Here is a 19,389-nt window from a genome sequence, read left to right as displayed (position 1 = left end):
AGGGCCAAGAGTCTGTGACTAGAGGCGTCTTCTGGTCTGAGGAAATGAGGGCAGACTAAATGGAGGGCACGAGAGGTCCAACCAGGTTTTGGAGGAGCCTTGGCAGACCCTAGTAGGGAAGGGAGGGCAAGAGGCTGGCAATGGAACATTAGCAGGAAGAAGGAAGAAGGCAGGACAGAAGGCCCAGTCTGCTCTGCAATGTGGGGCTCCCGCTGGGGTCAGATCACCTGTGTCTGCTCCATCATGTAACTCAGGAGACCCCATCCGCGCCAGTTCTGCCCTTGCCGTGTGAGCTTGGGAGGCTCAGTTCACTCCTCTGGGCTTCTGTTTCATTGTCTATAAAATGGGGAAATAATCATTTCCTGATACTCGAGGGGCTGTGAGATGATAGGAAGGAATATGTTTGGAAATCTGAAGTACACTGGGTGACATCGGGCAGGTCTCCTTCTCTCTCTGCACCAATCCACGCCCGCGCCTTGGGTTTCTTCTTCTGAAAAGTGACTTGATACCAAAAAGTGTCAGTGAAAGGCACTCTCAGCACCCCTGCCCTTCTTTGGGGACCTGCCTGTGCATTGTTGTCCCTCCCACTAGCCTGGGCAGCCCTGGAGTCAGGGACTGTGTCTTACTCACTACCCCATCCCAAGACCCAGCACAGTGACTAGCACATAGTAGGTGCTCAACATGCTTGTTCAATAAATGGCTGTTGACTGAATCAATCACACTGGTGATCAGAGCTGCCTTTATAGATGGGGAAACTGAGGCATGGAGAAGAGAGTCCGCCCCAGGTGCCACGGCAAGGCATCAGGGAGGTGGGGTCAGGCCACTTTTTAATAAAAGTGACTCAGCGGTTGGCGTGGGCTGCGGAATTTCTAAATATCCCCTCACATCCTGAGAGAGCAGGCGACGGAGGGAGCAAGCAGAGGGGAAAAAAGGAAGAAAAACAAGAAACTTGGGGGAAAAGAAAGAGAAGGGGGAAGAAACTGAAATTGAAAACAGACACACGCGTCCACCTTCCCCGCCCCCTCGCCCCCCTTCTCCCGGCTGAGCCAATCAGAGGCGGCCCTGCAGCCTTTCCCCCAAAGTGGGGGGGGGCAGGGAAGCCCACAGTGGTGTGAGCTCGTGGGGCTGCCAGCGCCCGCAGTCCCTGCCCATCCCGTCTGGGACCCAGGATCCCTCTGGGAACAAGTTGGAGGCAGAGAGGAGGAGGACAGCAAGGAGAGAACCGGCCCCTCTGACCAGCGGCGCCGGGCAGCAGCCTGTGCCCGGCAGCACAGCCGGCCAGACCCAGGGCGGCCCCTCCTGGCAGCCCGGCTCCTCCAGAAGGATGCTTTGGGAGTGAGGCCACTCCTCACCCCTGCAGCCCCCCACTCCCTCCATTCTCCCGAGGCTCCCGGAGACGGCAGCTGTCCTCCCTGCCCTTCTGCCCAGCCGCTGCCCCATTTGGGGTCCAGCAAAGCCTTTCTGTTAATGAGAGGTCAGTGAGGAGGACTTCCTGGAGGGGGTGAGAGCCCAGAGCTCAGGACTGTGCCCACACCCTAAGGCAGCAGCATCAAGGTAAGTGCTGGGAGAAGGGGGGTCCCCAGCCCCTTGTCCTGTCCCCTTGCTCCAGTCTGTGCCTTCTTGGGTAGGTCAAAAAATGAAAAATATTTTTAACAAAACCAGATGGGAGGAGGCTGGGAGGCTGTGGGCGACATCAGGGCTGGAGGAGCCAGTTCTCTCCTCTCCTGCTCAGGCTGCTTCTAGGGTGGGTGGCCCCGGTCTCCACAGCCCTGCTGCCCCCTGCTTTCATCAAATGAACCTCAGAAAATTTTGGGTGCAGACTGAGGGCCTCTAAAACATAGCACCGCCTGAGGGGGCCGGGGAGAGCTGGAAGAAGCTTGAGAGGGGAGTTGGGAGGCAGCAAGCAGGGTCCATGGAAAGGGGATCTAGCAGGGGATAGGGGACCTCAGAACCATGGCCCCTGTCTCTGGGCTCAAGCCTTATCCTTAAGAATCTGTCTGGCTCTAGGCCAGTCGGCCGCCAGGCAACCTCTGGGGATTTAAATGGATTTGCAAATTTTCCAGATTCCTAAGATGTCCTTCCAAACCCCCAGTGGCTGGGAAAGCGCGAAGGCAAGGGGGCTGTGGCAGGCCTAGCCCAGCGATCATGGTCACGCAGCTGGGGCTGTGGGGCTGGGGGCCTGGGACCGGCCGTCAGATGTGGGGGGCCCCTCTGTGAAGAAGGGAGAGCCGGTTGCTGGGCCCTTCCCTCTGGACCCAGGCAGCTGCTCAGGCTGCCTTGCTGCCTCCCTCCTTCCGGACGCTGCTTTCACTCCATCCTAAAACATGAATCTGATCACGATTCCTTCTTTGATTCTCCCCTATAGAAAGCCCCAACTCCTAATAGTAGCCTGCCACTGATTGACACTTACTGCATGTCAGGACCGTGCGGAGTGCTTTATGGGCATGATCTCACGTAACTAACTCACCAGCAGCTCCGAGGCAGGGACAGATTTTATGTCGGTTTTACACGTGAGGTTCACGGCAGCTACAAAACTGTTTCACAGTGCTAGTTAAGTTGCAGAGCTCGGGGAGATAATAAGCTCCCTGCCCCATTTTGGGAGATAATAAGCTCCCTGCCCCGTTTCTCCAGACTTGGGCCTTGTGTTCTTGCCGGTCAGGTCCCAGGGCTCCCAGGAGGAGTATGCACAATGCTGCCTGTGAGAACGTCCTTCCTCATCGCCTCCATTTTCCTTCAAGGACCTTCCCGACTTCACCTCCTCCAGGCAGCCTTCCGGGGTTCTTCCAGTGTTCCAAGTGCTTGCCATGCCCTTTGCCTGGTTGCTTGGGCTTCTCTTCCTCTTTGTGCTCTGTGTGCACAATCAGAGATCATTTGGGCCCCAGGTTCCCTCATCTTGTCTTCTGTCCCCAGCATGCGCAGGGGGCAGTGAAACTGAGCAAATGTGCTGGTGAAAGGTAGGAGGGGCTCACTGAAGACTTTCTGTTCCCAAATGTGAACAGGCCTCTCCCTTCCCTCAGGTGCCCTTCCAGAACATCACGCTGTTCCTCCAGACTGCATTTTTCTATGTCAAACAGGGAGGAGTGTCCCTGCCTGTCTCTGCAATCCCAGAGTGCTCTACAGAGGCCTCTAGCCAGATATCTGAAGGCAGGCAGTCCTCCCCTGCCTCCGAGCAAGAGGCTCTGGGTCCACAGGGCTCGGGGATGGAGGGCCGCGTTGGTCACTACCGCGGAGCGCTTGCCCTGTGCCAGGTGCAGAGCCCGGGACCCCACGCACCTTGTAACCCCCACGGCAGCTCTTGGGAATCCGTATTGTTGTTACCCCTGTTTTGCAGACAAGGAAAAACCAAGACTCAGAGAGGCTATGCGACTTTCCCAGTGTCACACAGTTAGAGTTGGTCCTTAGGCCCAGGTCTGCTTGAAACCAAAGACTTAATAACCCCTTGCTACCCAGGGAGCCCCAGGTCAGAAAGGAGAGAGTCTCCATCCTCCCCCAGAGGCTGTTCCTGGCTCCAGCCCTTTCCGCAGCAGTAAGTTCAGCGTCACGTCCCACCTGTTCCCAGGTCCCCCCGGAGCCTAGCCTGGTCCTGAGTGAGGAAGGAGGCCATCTGGCCAGCACCTTCCCTTCAGTGATGATCAGGCAGCCCTCCCTCCTGTATGGGAAGAAAAGCTGAGGCTTGTAATTGCCCACAGATGTGGGACAGCGGAAAACACCGTGGATTCAGTCAAGACCGGGCGTTTGCCCTGGCTCGACTCAAGTCCACTGTGTGGCCAACCTCGGGTCCCCATATCCTTTTTCTGGGCAGCATCCACATTTGGAAGGCAGTGGGTACCATGGGTAAACCACATCAGGTTTGGGCATCAGAGGACTGTGCATTAACCCCTGTTGGCTCCTGGCTGGCTGTGTGAGCCTGGGCCGGCGCTCTGTCACTCTTGGCATCAGTCTCGGAGCAGCTGGGAGGCATGTAGGCTCTGTGGGTATAACATAGGTAGGGTGCTTGGCAGCTCCTGCCGGGCTGTCTCAGGGCTGGGCCTCATGGTCATTGGCTAAGAGCGGGCTGTACTCCCTTCCTCCCGCACAGGACTCAGCAGTGAAATTAGTCTGGGATCCACAAAGGGCTATGCCCACCGAAGGGACTGGGACACCACGGGTATTCTAAAGTCCCACTTCCACCTTCCAGGCACGGTCTGGCTCTGAGACCAGCTGCCTTCTGGCCCGGAGGAGGGGACTTGGTGTTTAGCTCAGGATGGGCTGCTGAGTGTGGTGGGGAGGGAGGAAGAAAGGAGAGGGGCCCTAGACTGCCCTGAAATGCCCTCAGTGCCCACCTTACTTCCTTGTACATGTTTCAGAACCCTGCAGGCAGTGGGCCCTCGGAATGCGGGGAGATCTTCCTCCATTGTTTTCCATAGGCCTTCCTGGGGGCCTCCCCAAGGCATAGTTCATAGCCCCTCAGCTGGGAAGCAGTGTGGGCAGGGTGAGATGACAGGGGCCAGCCATCCCTGAGTGCTTTCGTTGTGCCTCCCATTCCATTACTGTGAAGTTCACTGCTGTGTTCCTTGGGGCTTTGAATATGCCTGGCACTCAGAAAGTGCTTAATAAATATTTGTCAAACTAATATAATCATCACAGCAACCTCCAAGAGCAGATATAAACTCTCTCTGTTTTACAGATGAGGAGATGCCCAGAGAGGTTAAGTCAGTCGCCCAAGATCCCACAGCTAGGAAGTGGTAGAGCTGGGGTTTGCATCCGGGTGTTTGTGACTCCAGAGCCCTAGACGAGAAGCTGGGTAGGGCAAGGGCCACCTCTGGGCATCCAGCATTAACTCTGAGAATGTGCCTCAGCTGTGGGGTCCCCTCAGAGTTCCAGAGGTGGTCGTCAGACCCTGGAACCCATCCTGTGTGCTGGCTGAGTCAGTCCTTCTCTGGGCCTCAGTTTTCCCATCAGTAAGACCAGGAGGTTGAACAAGATGATCTCTGAGCTCCTTCCAGGCCTAAAACAATTCCAGGATTCCAAGCCCCGCCAGCCCAGATTGGCAGCCACACAAGCCCTGTTGTGTACTCAGGCATCATGCATATTTAACTTCACAATGAAAGGATTTTTTCTTACCCTTTCTTTACCGGTTACAGAAAGAGGTCAGGATCGATGATCACTAATGGAAAACTGTAACCTGCAATAAAGAGGAGAAACTTTCTACAATTAGAACAGCCCATTCGTTAATGCACTCAGTTTCTTGGGGAGCTCCGAGGACATGTTCCTGCAGAGCCCATGTGCCCATTTTCCTGGGGTACAGAGGAAGGAGGGTAGGAAAATTTGCCTGTTGGGGTGTGTATGTGTGGATGCTGTGAGCCTTTAGGCCCCTTCCAATGCCAATTTTTCAAATCTCTTATGCCCTGATTTCAAGAGGAAGAAGAGCTTTGGCCCAATGGTACATGGACAAATGATGTGGTCCAGAGGTGAGAGAATCGATGCAGAGTCCAGGTGGGAGAGGGTGTGGAATTTACACACTTGTTGCTTCCAGTGTAGGAGCCACCATAAGACCCTCCCAAGACTTCAGACCCAGAGCTTCAGGCAAAAGGGCTTCCTGAACCCCCAGGGACCACCCCCTTCCAGATGCTTTCTGGGGCACCCTGCCCCCAGCCTAGCGCAGGAGGCTGAGAATCAAAGTATATTGCTTTAGCTGCATTAATACCTTCTCTTGTCCTTGCTTCAGATCAGGGCTATTTGATGTCTCAGCTGCCCGAAACCTTTCATCTGCCAGAGGTACCATCTTCACCCTGTGATGGGAATGATCGTCCCTTGGGAGGGGGGGGCAGCAGGGCCAGGGAGTCAGTCCTTGAAGGTCAGAGATGAAAAGGCCTCTGGGGGTCACCTGGTTCAACTTCCTTCTTGTACAGGTAGGAAACTGAGGTCCAGAGAAGGGCTGCTCCAGCAGAGAGGTCCAGTCGTGCAGATGGTCAGTGGTAGCCCCGAGCCTGGGACCCAGCCACGCACGTGCTGTGTCCTCACTATCCACCTCTGCCATCCGAGGCTCCCTCAGCCCCAGTTCTCCCTGGGCTGAGGTCACAGGGCAGAGTTTGGGCTGAAGAGGAAATGCCATTTCCATGAGGGGTGGGAACCCCTCAGGGTAGTTTTGTGGATCCACAGCTCTCCCCACGTCACTTCTCCATTGTGGCCATATATATAAGTGAGGGAGAGGCCAAGGGGGCAGCTCAGTGACCCCAGATGTTCCATCCCGCTTTGCCCATAGCCCCTGCCAGGCTTCCGTGGCTGTTTCAAATCCTCATTGCCGCCTCAGTAGCCTTCCTTTCTGGGAAGGAGAACCAGCTGGTGGGTCAGAGTCTCCACCCCTGAAGCTGAACGTCAGTTGGGCATGGGGGTGGATTCCATTGTCAGTCCATAGGGCAGGGCTCAGCTTTACAAACCCGTCACAGCCGTGGCTCGGGGCATGGGGCTTGAAGGGAAAGGCTCACGTCTGATGCAGTTGACTGTGGGCTACCCCCCTCCTACCTGTATTTGTACCCTTATGAGTTCCCTCACTGCAGTCTGTCTGCTGAATGCATAGTGTCATAGTGATAAATAATGCAGGGGAGAGATGGAGAAACACACTGCTGGCTGGCTGGACAGTTGGCTTCCTGGTGCCTCCAGGGCAAAGCCTAAATCCTCACCAAGGACCCCAAGCCTTTCCCAAAGTGACCTCTGCCTTCCTTCCCTGTGTCAGACGTGAGCCCTTCCCTACCTCTTTGCTAAAGAGCCCTGATTTCTGACGTCAGAGTTCTCCCCCTGCTGTTTTCCCTGATGCCCTGAGCTCTCCCACTTCCCACACAGAACCACCGTGGGATACCCTTCCCTGGCATCATCCCCCAAAGAACCCAACTAAACCCTGGAGGCTGAGCTGGGGGCCGAGCTGGAGGCCGCCCCCTCCCAACTGGAAGAATCCCATATTCATGACACTTGCCATTTACTGAGCACCTATTACATGACAGGTGCTTTTCATCATCATCGCTACCCCTCACAGCAATGGAAAAGGAAGTCTCTTGTGTCGTTTTCCTGGAAACTGGGACTTGGGAAGTTAAAGTCAGAGAGCTCACACAGTGACGAGGTAGGAGAGCTGGCACTTACTTACCTTGGACCTGGATTAAGTGGCTTCAGAGCGGGACTGCTGCCCCTACCCTGGCGGGGCTCCCATGTGCTTTTGGTGCCCTGGGTGGCACCAGGCACAGTTTGCTGGCATCAGGGTCCCCTCTTGCCCTCTAACCTCGCCCATCCCATCACCACCCTGGAGGGAGTCACCATCGCCTGCCCATGCCAGCTCCCCAGCCTAGTGAACCCCGAGGTATTAGGGGACAGCTGAGGCCCCAGGCCTGGAGACCAGAAGGGCTGACCCTACAAGGCTATTTGATCCCTTATGGTGTGTAAGCATCTAGTAAGCATCTACTGTAAGCCTACTTCTGTATTAGGAATTTGGAGGCATCTGAAAAAATGGTTAGGTGTGTTTCCTCATTTGTGGGGAATCTAGTGAAAGGACTAAGGCAAACGTACAGGAAGGAAGTGGTTGGCAGACAGGGAACTGGGAGTCACTGGACTTGGGTCCTGGTCCTGGGTAAGCCTTTAAATCCCTGACTGTGCTAGGGGCACACCCCACACCCCACCAGCTGAGCCCGCTGGCAGTACCAATAACATGCAGCTACCCTTCCTAAGGAGTCCTTCTGGAGGCGGCTTTCCCACCATCTCGTTTATCACAGGCATCCCTTTGCTGACAAGCCTGGCCAGGGGGCCTGGGCTGTGCACTCACTGGCCGGGCGAGCAAGCGAGTGACTTACTCTCCCGTGAGCGCAGGAAGAAGAACGAGGCCACTGACTTGGCACAGGGCTGTGTGCCAGGCCCTGTTCTAAGCATTTTACTTGTATGAACTCATTCAGTGGCCTCCCCAGCTCAGTGATGAGCCCCGACTTCCAGACGGGAAAGCTGAGGCCCAGAGAAGTGGAGTAACGGTCCGTGGGAGAATTGGGGTACAGGACTGGAGACAGGGGCAAGAGACAGACGCTGAGAAAGGGAGAGGGAAGTGAAATGTGGGAGTTTTCTCCCCTCTGGCTCTGCCACCCCGAGGGCTCTGAGGGGAATCTCAATGCTCTGCGTTGGCTCCAATTAATGGCAGGGTTTCTCGTTAGCCAGCTCGCTCTGCCCGCCTGCGGTCCTCGGCTCAGGGCTGGTGGGGGCAGGCCACGTGCTGGTGGGTCAGGACAAATGGCCTGAGGCCTGCCTGCCCCCTGCCCACTTGGCTCTGAGAACCCATTCTATTTGGGGCCCCCACCCTGGCCCAGGGCTGATCCCGGGCTGGCAGCAGCCCGGGGAACAGAAGGTTTGCTTGTCTGCGTCTGCCGCAACCCCCTCCCCAGCCTCAGCCTGGGACCCCTCTCAGGGGCTCCTTTGGCTGCCAGGACCTGGGCTCTCCGTTGCCATGGCACCGGCCGGAGATGAGGCTCTGGGGGGCAGCGAGGGATGGTGGAGGCCCGGAACTCTGCAGCTGCCGAGGTGCTGGGGCCCCAGCAGGGGCAGGCCTGGACCCCGAGCACAGCGGGCCTGTGGCAGAGCTGGCCACACACCTAGTCTGACTGCCTGCACGCTCCATCTCGTGCTCCATCTCCAAGGCCCTCGGGACAGGCCTCAGGGCAGGTCATTTACTGCTGGGGCACGGCCCCGCCAGACCCAGGCTGTCCTCAGCAAGGACATTCGTCTCCTCCACCATGTGCTCACGCTCAGGCTGGGCAGTGAAGTTGCAGAGAGGATCTGAGCTCTATCCCTAGCTTGACTTTCAAATTACTGGGTGAGCTGGGGCAGGCCCCTTGCTCACTGTGCACGTCAGCAAGGGAAGGCTAGGACTCTGACCTCAGGATCCTTCGGTCTTTGAGAGCCTGGATTCTGTATGGACCCCATTAGGGTAAACTCATGTAGTCCTGTTGCCCTGTGGACAGACCTGTTTCTGGGCGGGAGACAGGCAGTCTATCGTGACGGTTAAGAAGACAGGTTTGGAGTCAGGCTAGCCTGAGTTTGCATCCCAGCTTCATGGCTTACTGGCTGTGTCACCTTGGGCAAGTTACCAGACCTCTCTGAGACTCAGTTTCCTCCTCGTGAAAGGGAAATAACGATTGTCACAGGACTCTTGTGAGGACAAAACAAAATCCCCAATGTAATGAACATTTTTGAATAGCTGGACCTCTGAGGATCCTGAGCCGTCCAAGGACGGACTGGGTGATGGATGGGGTGGTGAGACCCTGGCCATGGGAGGTGTGCCACCGTGGACGGGACAACCCCTTGGTTTGCAGAGAGGGAGGGAGAGACACGAGTAGGGAGTATTTGGGGCCCGTCCCAGCCCCAAGGTCGTAGGGCTCTGTGAAAGGTGGTGTGGCTCCCGCCTTGTTCTTCGGCTTCAGCCTCACCCCACTCCGAGGAGAGCCTGGACTGACAGGCGAGGTCAGAAAGCAGAGGGGATAGGACAAGCGGGCGTGGCTCACGGATTGAGCCTGTGCTGTGTGCCAGGCGTGGTTTTGTCCTCTTTACCTCCTGCCTTAGGGAGGCTGTGACGTGGGCGTGGAGCCAGCGTGCTCTGGGGTCAGTCGGCCCAGGACTGCGCACTGACTCGGCCACTGGCAAGCTCTGTGACCACAGGCAAATGATTTAACCACTCTGTGCCTTGCTTTCCTCATTTGTGAAAGGGAGCAGCGACCCAGAGGTCGTGGGTGGGTCTGAGGTCATTAGCCCAGGTATTGGGTGGCACAAACTAAATCAGAGAGAGCTATTTTTATCCCTGTTGTTTTCAAGCACTGCTAGCTCCTTGTTCCATCTTGCAGGGGCTCCAGGGGGTCCAGATGGGATCCAGAGGACTCCGGTCCAGGGATCCACGGGGCCTGCGCAGAGCCCTGGGGGTGGAGGTGGGCAGCCATGGGGGACGAGCAGGGAGGCCAGCGAGGCGCCAGAGAAGGCAGGAAGCGTCTGCTCAGCAGGGGGGTGGGGGGGACAAGAGCACGTGGCGGGCCTCCCTCCCTCACTGACCTCCTTCTCAGGACGGTTCCCAGCCTGTGTGGGGACCCAGGCCCCCTCCCCTGGGCCCCCAGTGGCCGTGAAGCACACACTGAGTGCTTTCCCACGAGCTGTTCCAAGTCCCCGGGCCTGCGTTATCCCCCACCCCCAAGCGCACACACTCTGGCGGGTGAGGGGGTGTGTGGCAGGAGGGGGGGCACTCAGGCTGGGGCGAAGCAGTCCGTTCTTTATCAGCCTGGCTTGCATCCAGACAGATGTTTCGTTTTATTTTGAACTTCCAGAAAATAGGTCATTTCTTTCCATTGTGTCCCTGGGGAGGCCTCCCGGGGAGAGAAACACAGAGTGAGTGACGAGTGTGGGGGCCTCACTTGGGCCCTGGGGAGCTGGAAGGGCAGCGACCTCCCTTCCTCAGTCATGAGGAGCTGTCGGCAGGGCCGGGGCACCTAGTCTCTTCAAGGCTGAGCTAGGAAGCCGGCCCATTCCTAGGGGCAATGGGGAGCTGCAGAGGTGCAGGGAAGAACGTGGTCAGATAGGTATTTCAGAAAGGTTCCTCTGGTTGCGGTGTGAGAACAGGCCGAGGGAACAGACGGCAGATGGCAAGACAGAAGGGGGGCGGTGCGGCAGGACAGCCAGAGGGGACCAAGCTTGTGCTGGAGGGGGCAGGGGTGGGGGGATCACAATGCCAGCCCGTGGAACTGACACTCTTAGTCTACCCACTTGGACTTCCAGAACGTCTAGAGCCCATGCCAGGCCCCAACTTAGTTGTTTTCTGCTGCTTTGTTTGGGGGACCTCATAGGTACCCGGAAACCTGAAGGTCCTCTGGGTCGAGAGTAGCATGGCAGAGTGAGGCCTGGATGACCAAGCAGCATTGCTGTGTGATTTGGGCCAGGTTGCTCTCTCTCTGGCCTTAATGTGATCCTCAGGCTTGTGGGGAGATTCACTGTGTAGAGGTGGAGAATTGAGCCTTCACCAACAGATAGGAGCGGGGCTTAGGATTGAGGGTGGCAGGTGGGAGCCCCACAGCCTCAGCCCCTTCCCAGGCTTCTACCCCCCACTGTCTCCCTACCCAATGGACCCTGCAGTCCTCCCTGGCTCCTGGGATGAAGTTCCCCCACCCAGGCTGCAAGAGCGCACCTACGTCTCAGCCCACTTGGAGTAAGGCCATGCCGGCCATCCTCTGCCAGGTCCAGCCTGTGCGGCCCTCACTCATGTGCTCCCCCAGCTGCTGCCGGGAGGACTCAGTCCCTGCCGCCAGATGCCTCTTGCCCCCACACACTCCCAGGCCTAAGGCTGGCTGCCTTCTCTGAGCTGAGTCATGACATCCAGACCAGGGCCCCTCCCTGGCACCCCACCCCCACCCCAGCATTCCAACTGTGCACAGCCGCCTTCCCGAGCAGGGTCCTGAGAGCCACAGCATGGCAGCCCTGGAAGTGCACCCAGGACGGCCCTGCCCACCCTGTGTACAGATGGGAAGACCAAGGCTCAGCACGGGGCACAACGGCACGATAGGTGGGTGACGGAGCTGGGGCTAGAACCCACATCCCCTTGTTCCCAGTCAGGGGTCTGCCCCGGTTTGTCCCCGGGGTCGCAGAGTGGCGAGGGGTGTATGGAAGAGAGGATGAGGCTGCCAGCAGTGTCCCACTTCCGCCCACAACTTAGTGAGCCACCTCTGAGGCTCAGTCCCCATTCCCTGCTGGGTGGGACAGTACAGGGAAAAAGACTTTGACATAGAGGTCTATGTGTGGCAGGGCAGGGGGTGTTCTGTGGAAACAGAGTGGGCAGTGGATGTAGTCTGAACCCTGGGTCTTGAGCCACCAGCCTCATCGGAGCTGGGGCTGGAGCCAGGGCAGCCCAGTCGGGTGAGCTTCAGCACCCCATTGGCCACCTACCTGAGGCTGGCTTGCTTAGGTCAAAACACTGGCACCTGTCCCTGTTTTTCTCTAAGCCTCAGTTTCCCCACCTGTACAATGGGCACAGGAAGAGGGTTGGATTAGATAGATGATCCCTGAGGGCTGTGGAGCTCTGATATTTCATGACTCTAACCCCGTGACTCCGTGGCAAGGCCTCCTCCTCCCTCTGGCATCTTGTTTATTCAGAGCATCCCTGGCCCGAGACCGCCTGCCCCAACACCCACCTCCTCCCTGTAGCAGGGCTTCCTCCCTCCCCACCTCACTGCTATTTCTGCCCATTCCCTGCCTCAAGACGGAGGGTTCCTCTGTCCACTCAGGTGCCCACAGCCCCTCCAAACCCTAAAGCAGCTCGGTGGCAGCTCTCAATCCCGCCCCTTTGCCTCATTCTCATCTCAGAAAATGACATTGTGTCCCTAACACACACACACACACTCCTGCCCCCCACCCAGTATTCCAAGTCAGAATCAGGAGTGGGAGCTCGCACAAGCTGCCCCTCACTCCAGCCCCCCCTTCCCCAGCATCTATCACCAAGTCCCGTCACCTCTCAGCTAAACCAATCTCGATGCCGTCTGTCTCTGCCGATCCCCACCGCCCTGTCCCCAGCCCAGACACAGAAGGCGGTGGCACGGGCTGGGACAGAGCACTCTGCCGAGGTTCAGTCTCTGCTCTGCATTCCTAGGCAAGTTCCCTAAGTGATCGCTGCCTCAATTTCCCCATCTAGAACAGGCCTGAGCCTGGTCTCTACCTCAGCGAGTTGGCTGAGGAGCACGGGCTTGTTGGGTGTCGTGGCGTGTGTTCGGCTGCGCTGGGGCCTGTGTGCCCACAGCATCCCGCACGTGCACAGCTTGGCCGGGGCTGGGTACACATGGGCTGTGTGGCCCGCGTGCGCCCCGCCCCGGGCGTGTGGGAGAGCGCGCAGGCAGCAGTCTGTGCCGGGCGCTGGGGAGCCGTGTGCACGTGGGTTTGGTGTGGGCACGCACGTGTGCAGTGCCTGCGTGAGGGCTGGGCACACACATGGCCCGGTGCACACGGGTGTGTTTCCGAGCAGCGTGTGAGTGAGCGCGTAGGCAGGGCTCTGTGGCGTGTGTGCACATGCTCGCCGTGTGCAAGCCTCCCTCCCCGGCAGCCACGGAGGCCCTCCTCGCTGGCCTCCTTGTGTCGTGGGAGTCTCGGGACCCCGAGGGAGGGAAGCTGCTGCTGGCGGATGTGGCCAAGAGGGACTGGATTTATTTAGATTTAGGTGGTGGGAAAGAAGTGGAGACTCATAGGATCTGGAAAGATGGAAGGCTGGGCTCAGAATGATTCCCCAAGCATGCCTGCTCCCCGGACTTGGGGTCCACATTCTGCTCCCCCAAGCGGGTCCTTCTGATTCACTATGAGGAGGGGGGCAATGACTCCATCTTTGGACCCCTGTCCCCCCACCCCCAACCTGGCCAAAATAAGAGGAATCATGAGGTCTTCCTGGCACTCAGCACTCTCCTCATGGGCAAAGGGGGGATCCCTGAGAGTCCCCTCCCTCTGTCTGCTTCAGGGGCCTCCCCAGGCAGGAGAGTATGGCAGGTAGGAGGGTGCCTGCATCCTGACTGTGACATCTGCCTTGTCCCAGGTGACTCCTCCCTGGAGGGCAGCCCTCCCCCTGAAGAAGGGGAAGTTGTCAGAGGCAAGCCCACAACCTCTGAAGTAGCTGCTTGGGCCTCTCTGGGGTTGGCTGGCACCACAGCAGCCTCTGAGAAGCACAGAGGTCCATAGGCATGGGGTAAATAACTGGGGGTATCAGGGAGTCATCTAAGATGGCCCCGGGAGTTTAGGTCTGGGTTCCCCCAAACTCTACTCTTGTTCTTCCCAGTCCTCCTGTTGTCCACACCCCCCTTTCTCTTGCCGCCTCCCGTGTTTCCATATCACCTGTTTGTCTCAAAGTCCCCTGAAAGACTGGCTAACTCCTAATTGTAGAGATAGGAAAAGTGAGGCCCAGAGAGGGAAACAATTTGTCAAAGTCCGCACAGCATGTCTGTGACCAAATGGTCAAGGAAATTCAATCTGTTGAATGAGACGGGTTATGGATTATCAAATGACTCCAGCCTCAGTAATGTAGCCCCCTCCTTCTCATCGGCCCTCACCTCCCTAAACCACCCCAGCAGGAATAACAGTGACCAGAACCTTCTCTCTGGCCAGTCAAAAACACAGTTTTAGAACAGGGGTAGCTCTTTGAGTTGCCCTATCCAAACCTCTCCCTGTATTCATGGGGAGAAACTGAGTCCCAGAGAAGGTGGGAGACACGCTGAGTCTCACGGTGAGTCTGAGGTCCCTTGTGACTGGAGCCAAAATGCTCATTTCCTAGAGCGAGAAGTCAGTCCAAGATCCCTGGGGCATCTACACTCACCCTGAGCTCTTCTGCCCAGCCTATCCTCTCCCTAGCCTGATTCTGCCTTTTCGCTGTGTGACTAGGCCACGATTCTGTCCCTCTCTGGGCTGCTGCCTGTTCAAGACGGCCTCTCCTCGCTCAGAGTCTGAGACTCTGAGCTGCCCTCAGCCCCAGGCCCAGCAGGAGAGGAGCCAGGGTCAGGGGAGCTGGGGGCCCAGCCTGCAAGGCCCAGCCTTCCAGAGCCAGGCCAGCCCTGGTTGCAGTGACCTCCCATCTCCAGGCCAGCCGACCAAATTCCTCCTTTAGAATAATAAACAGTGTGGCCAGCCAGGGAGGCTGGGAGGGGAGGGGCAGGGAGGCTGAAATGACCCCCTCCCCCAGCCTTGGCTGCTAATGATTTTCTTTGGCTGAGACCTCAGGCAGGAACGGGGGAGCCAGAGGGGCACCCACCGAGGGGCAGATGGGCCTCTGTGGGGGCTGCTGGTTCTGCCTCGGCACTGCTCCCTCCTGCTGGCGCAAGACTGGCATCCAGCTGGAGGGGCTGGGGCGGGAGGGATGGGAGTGGGAGTGCTGTGGAAGGGCGGGGCTTCGGGTCTGGAACAGTTGAGAGAGAGGAAGGGGGCGGGGGAATGAAGAGACCCTCAGGCAGGCCGGCCCGAAGGGACGGGGAGAAGGAGGAAGGGCAGAGCAGAATTGCTCACAGAGCTTCTTGGGGTGCTGGGCAGAGCTGAGCCCGGGGCCCAGCAGTAGGTGGAAATGCAGCCCCAGCGTGAGTGGCACACTCCCCGTCATCCCATTTTGAGAGCTGGAGACTGAGGACACAGGAGGCAGCCCCAGTGGGGCTCAGACCCGGAGCCCAGCCCTGGCTTGGAAAGTAAAGGGCCGGGATGGGGAGCGGAGTGGGGGCCGTCTGGGCGTGGCCTGAGGAGCCGGGCCGGCTGGGCAGCCTCTCAGGGAAGTCAGCAGACCCGCAGCTCGGGAGGCTCCCTGTGCCTGGTCACGTGCTCACTTCCTACCCCTGTCCGCCTCTGGCCTCCTTCCTATCGATGCTGCAGGCAGACCCCTGCCAGCTCGGCTATTGGTGCTTATCTGGGATCCTCAGATGGCGCTGCCAAGGGCAGGGATGGAGCAGAGACCCACCTAATTCAATCCGTCTCCCTGTGTCCCTGCTTCGGTCTCCTGCTGCTGCCTTCACTGTGTGCTTCCTCCCTCTCGGTCTCTGTGTCTGTCTCTCTCTGCCTCTATCATTCCGGGTCTCTTTGTCTCCCTCCTCAACAAGCTCTGCTGTGTCATCCTGCGCAAACTTCTATCCCATCCAGAGCCTTGGTTTCCCTGTCTGGACCCTGGGGGTGGGGGTGGGGGGACTTGGACTCAGTAGTCTCCAAGGACCTTTGAAGCCTTGCCATGCAGTGGGGCTTCCCCTGGGCTCAGCCCCTGGCCCCTCTCCCCTAGGCCTCCCTGTGCTGCTTGGGGCTGCGTAAAGGGGGCCCAAGCATGGGGGTGCCCCCCCACATTCCGCAGTCCTGACTCCCCCGCTTCCCTTCCCACAGCCGCCTCCACTTCCTGTTGTGCTTTTGGAGCCTGTGGGAGTTCTCTGGGTTCTGGCTTTCCCCCTCCTGCTCCCCCAGGCCTTTCATCACGCTTTCCCAAATATTTGTCCTGGCAGATAAGAGCCTGGTATTGAAACTGTCACCCGGAGGACTGGCTGTTGGAGCTGGCGGGCCCCTGGACACCATCCAGCCCGAGTCCCCCACTCCCATTGTGCATACAGAGAAACTAAGGCCCAGAGAGGCCTGGGTTCAGCCAAGGCCACTGGAGAGGTAGAGGCAGAGCCAAAGTAGGGTCCACGCACCCTGAGGCCCAGCCCCGTGCAGGGGGAGGGGACTCTGGGGCATGAGTGCCCTCTTGATCATGGGACATGGGTGACTTCTGACTTCAGCCCCACAGACATGGAAGCTGGGTGGTCTAGGCTGGGGTTTACTCTGCAGGACCCAGGTGCTAAGTCCGATTTGCAATGACTCTGCCCACTCTGAGCCCTGACCCCTATTTAACTCTGCAGGACACCATGCAGCCTCCGAGCACCATGCCGGCTCCTGTCCTCAAAGGTAGGTACACTGTGGCTTCCAAGTGTCATTCCAGCTCCTGTCGTCAAAGGTGGAGGGGGCTCCCAGGGAGCCACTAAGCAGAACCCTGGAGCTGGCAGGGGCGGTGCATGCTAGCACTGGGGCCTGGGAGCCCAGGGGCACTGTTGTGCTCTTGAGCCTCAATTTCCTGCCTTTCCAGTGGTGCTCAGTGGAGGCCTCCTTCTACTGTCCACTCAGCTCAGAAACCTCGGTGGACCCCTGCTTGTCCAGAGCCATTAGCTCAGATCCTTTGCTCAGCCCTCCGTACCCCATGCCTCCTCACCAAATGTCCCCACCCCACTTGCTAACAGTCACCCCAGTGTCCCACCTCTTCCCAGCACTCTTTGGTATCAGCCTGGCTGGTCTGCTTCCGGTCTGGGGCTCCCCTCCCCTGCCTGGATCCCTCACTGCCTATGAGCTCCCAAGTCCTGGCTGGGCTTCCGCTAGCACACCCTTCCCTCACTACTGCCTGTTCCATGCAGTCGGTGCTCCAGGGCTGGGCGGCTGACCAGGCAGCCAACGGTCACTGGCCATCAGTGACCAGCCCATGGCCTACCGAGGATGGCTGGCTGGCTGGCTGAGCATCTGTGGGCTTGGGGGACGTGGCTTACAGAATCCTTCCCAGAGGGCATCAGCAGGGCGAGAGGAGCCAATCATTTGACACCCCGCCCGAGTTCCCTCCAGCCCCCGGGGGGGCTGCTGATTCTCTCCTGTCCTGTCTTCCCTACTCTGAGCTACCCTGCCCCACCCTCCCCAATCAAGACCACTTCTGGGCTTGGGTGGAACTCGGGCAGCTGGGGCAGCTGGAGGGAAGGGGCTCAGAAAGTGACCTGGGAAGTAATGCAGGAACTGGAGGCCTGGGAATTGCTTCCCGAGGATTTCCTGATGCCTTTGGGAGAACATGCCCACAGCCTGAACACAGCATAGCTGGAGGACTCTGAAGCCTGGGATCTAGAGGCACTAAGATCAGGAGGCCAGGAGGCTGGACTGGAAGGAGTCCCTGGGGCCCGGGCACTGGGCAAGCAGGCTTCAGAGCCATGGGTTCCAGTCTGTGTCGGATTAGGGAGGTGTGGTCTTCAAGGACAGTGCAGATATGGCCTCCCCCAGGGTCCGCCGAGAGGAGAGGTGCTGATGCTCTGATGCCTTTTCTCCCGAAGGCCAGGTGCTGTTGCTGCCCCTCCTGTTGCTGCTGGGCCCACAGGCCTCCTGGGGCCTGGTCATCACACCCCCAGGGCCAGAGCTTGTCCTCAATGTCTCCAGCAACTTCGTTCTGACTTGCTCGGGGCCCGCTCCAGTGGTGTGGGAACGGATGTCCCAGGAGCCCCTGCAGAAAATGACCAAGACCCAGGATGGCACCTTCTCCAGCACACTGACACTGACCAATGTCACTGGGATAGACACGGGAGAATACTTTTGCACCTACAAAGGCTCCCATGGGCTGGAGCCTGGTGAACGAAAACGGCTCTACATCTTTGTGCCAGGTAAGCGCCCCCGCCTGCATGCTCACTCCCTGACTTCTCTCACCTGCAGGCGTCTGGGGGGAGCTGAGAGTGCTTAGTGACATTGTGAGACACGGCCAGCTTAGACATGCAGACGAATCATGGAATCCAGCCTGGCTCAGTCCAGGAGTATGTTCACTCCCCACCCCTGGGTCTGGAGATCTGACTGCTCCCTGCCAGCCCACCCCGTTCCTGGCTCCCCAGAACTCTGCCTTTTCAGCAGGTTCCAATATGCTCTCTTTTGGGACTCCACATCCCATCTTTCCCATACTCCAAGCTCTGGGTACCAGCTACCCTTCAACTTGTGGCTTATCTTCTTTCTCACCCTGGTGCTGACCATATCAAATGTTAAAACTAGAAGGGACCTCTGAGAGCGTCCTTATTCTGTAATGGGAAGACTGAGGGCCAGAGAGGGGAAGACACCTGCTCAAGGTCACAAAGAAATTCAGGGGATAGGCAGAAAACCAGTTCCCCTGATCCTCATTCTTGGCCCCACACCTGGCAGATCCCATGATGGGTTTTCTTCCGGTTGACCCCGAGGAACTATTCATCTTCCTCACGGAAATAACTGAGATCACAATTCCGTGCCGAGTGACAGATCCGAGACTGGTGGTGACACTGCATGAGAAAAAAGTGGATATTCCACTGCCCATCCCCTATGACCACCAACGTGGCTTCTCTGGTACCTTCGAGGACAAGACCTATGTCTGCAAAACCACCATCGGGGACAAGGAAGTGGATTCTGAAGCCTACTATGTCTACAGCCTCCAGGGTGAGCCCCCTTTCTGGCCTGATGCTCAGCAGAGGCAAGTATGACCCTCCGCAGAGGTAGAGCCCTTTCCAGCTTACGAAGTGGGCAATTTCATTTTTCACTGGATTCTCACTGTAGTCTTGGAAGGCAGGTAGTGTTTCCCCATTTTACAGGTGAGAAGCTTGAAACTCAGAGGTTGGAGTATGCCCGAGGTTATGGGGAAGGTGGGTGGCAGGGCTGGGCCGTATACCGTGGTAGGCAAAGGCATGGGCCTTGGAGCTGGTTGGGTTTGAATCCCAGCTGTGCACTGAGTTTGCATGGGGCACATAATGTCTCCAAGTCTGCTTTTTCCTCTGGAAAATGAGGAAAAGAATGACTGCCCACCTAGGGGGATTATTGTGAGGATTAAAGACAGAGGCTCCTTGGTACATGGTTTGTGCTCCATACCTTTCTCCTATACTTAGGTGCCCAGGGAATACACTGACTGAAGACTGTTATCTCTTCTAGAATGTCAGTTCCATGAGGACAGGAATTTTATCTGTTGTGTTTACTGCTAAAGTCCCAGTGCCCAGCATAGTACTTGGCGTATAGGACATAGTTAACAAATATTTGTTGAATGAATGAATCTTCCGCACCAGACATCCCTTCCCTCTCTGAATCCCCACCCCATCCCCAAGCTGAAGGGCTGGTGTGGTGGCTGGTGGTAAC

At 57.8% G+C, this 19,389-nt stretch overlaps 1 protein-coding gene across 4 annotated transcripts in view; it reads left to right on the top strand.

The window, feature by feature from the left end:
• Positions 1–1,098: 1,098 nt before the first annotated feature.
• Positions 1,099–19,389, top strand: part of PDGFRB (platelet derived growth factor receptor beta) — a 36,390-nt gene continuing 18,099 nt past the window's right edge. Inside the window, exons 1-4 of one of the 4 annotated variants that reach the window (XM_036113583.2) lie at positions 1,099–1,554; positions 16,368–16,413; positions 17,589–17,912; positions 18,436–18,702. In XM_036113583.2, the coding sequence (XP_035969476.1) occupies positions 16,374–16,413; positions 17,589–17,912; positions 18,436–18,702 (631 nt within the window). In that variant the 5' untranslated portion in view covers positions 1,099–1,554; positions 16,368–16,373. Of the gene's footprint in view, positions 1,555–6,980; positions 7,097–16,107; positions 16,129–16,367; positions 16,414–17,588; positions 17,913–18,435; positions 18,737–19,389 lie in introns of those variants that run through there. The other 3 variants (XM_036113582.2, XM_036113584.2, XM_036113585.2) reach the window with 3 other exon arrangements.

This window comes from Halichoerus grypus, chromosome 2 (assembly GCF_964656455.1).
Source record: "Halichoerus grypus chromosome 2, mHalGry1.hap1.1, whole genome shotgun sequence".
In the NCBI taxonomy this organism is placed as follows: Eukaryota; Metazoa; Chordata; class Mammalia; order Carnivora; family Phocidae; genus Halichoerus; species Halichoerus grypus.
The sequence above is the reverse complement of the archived record's forward strand: the minus strand, read 5'-3'. Positions and strand labels throughout refer to the sequence as shown.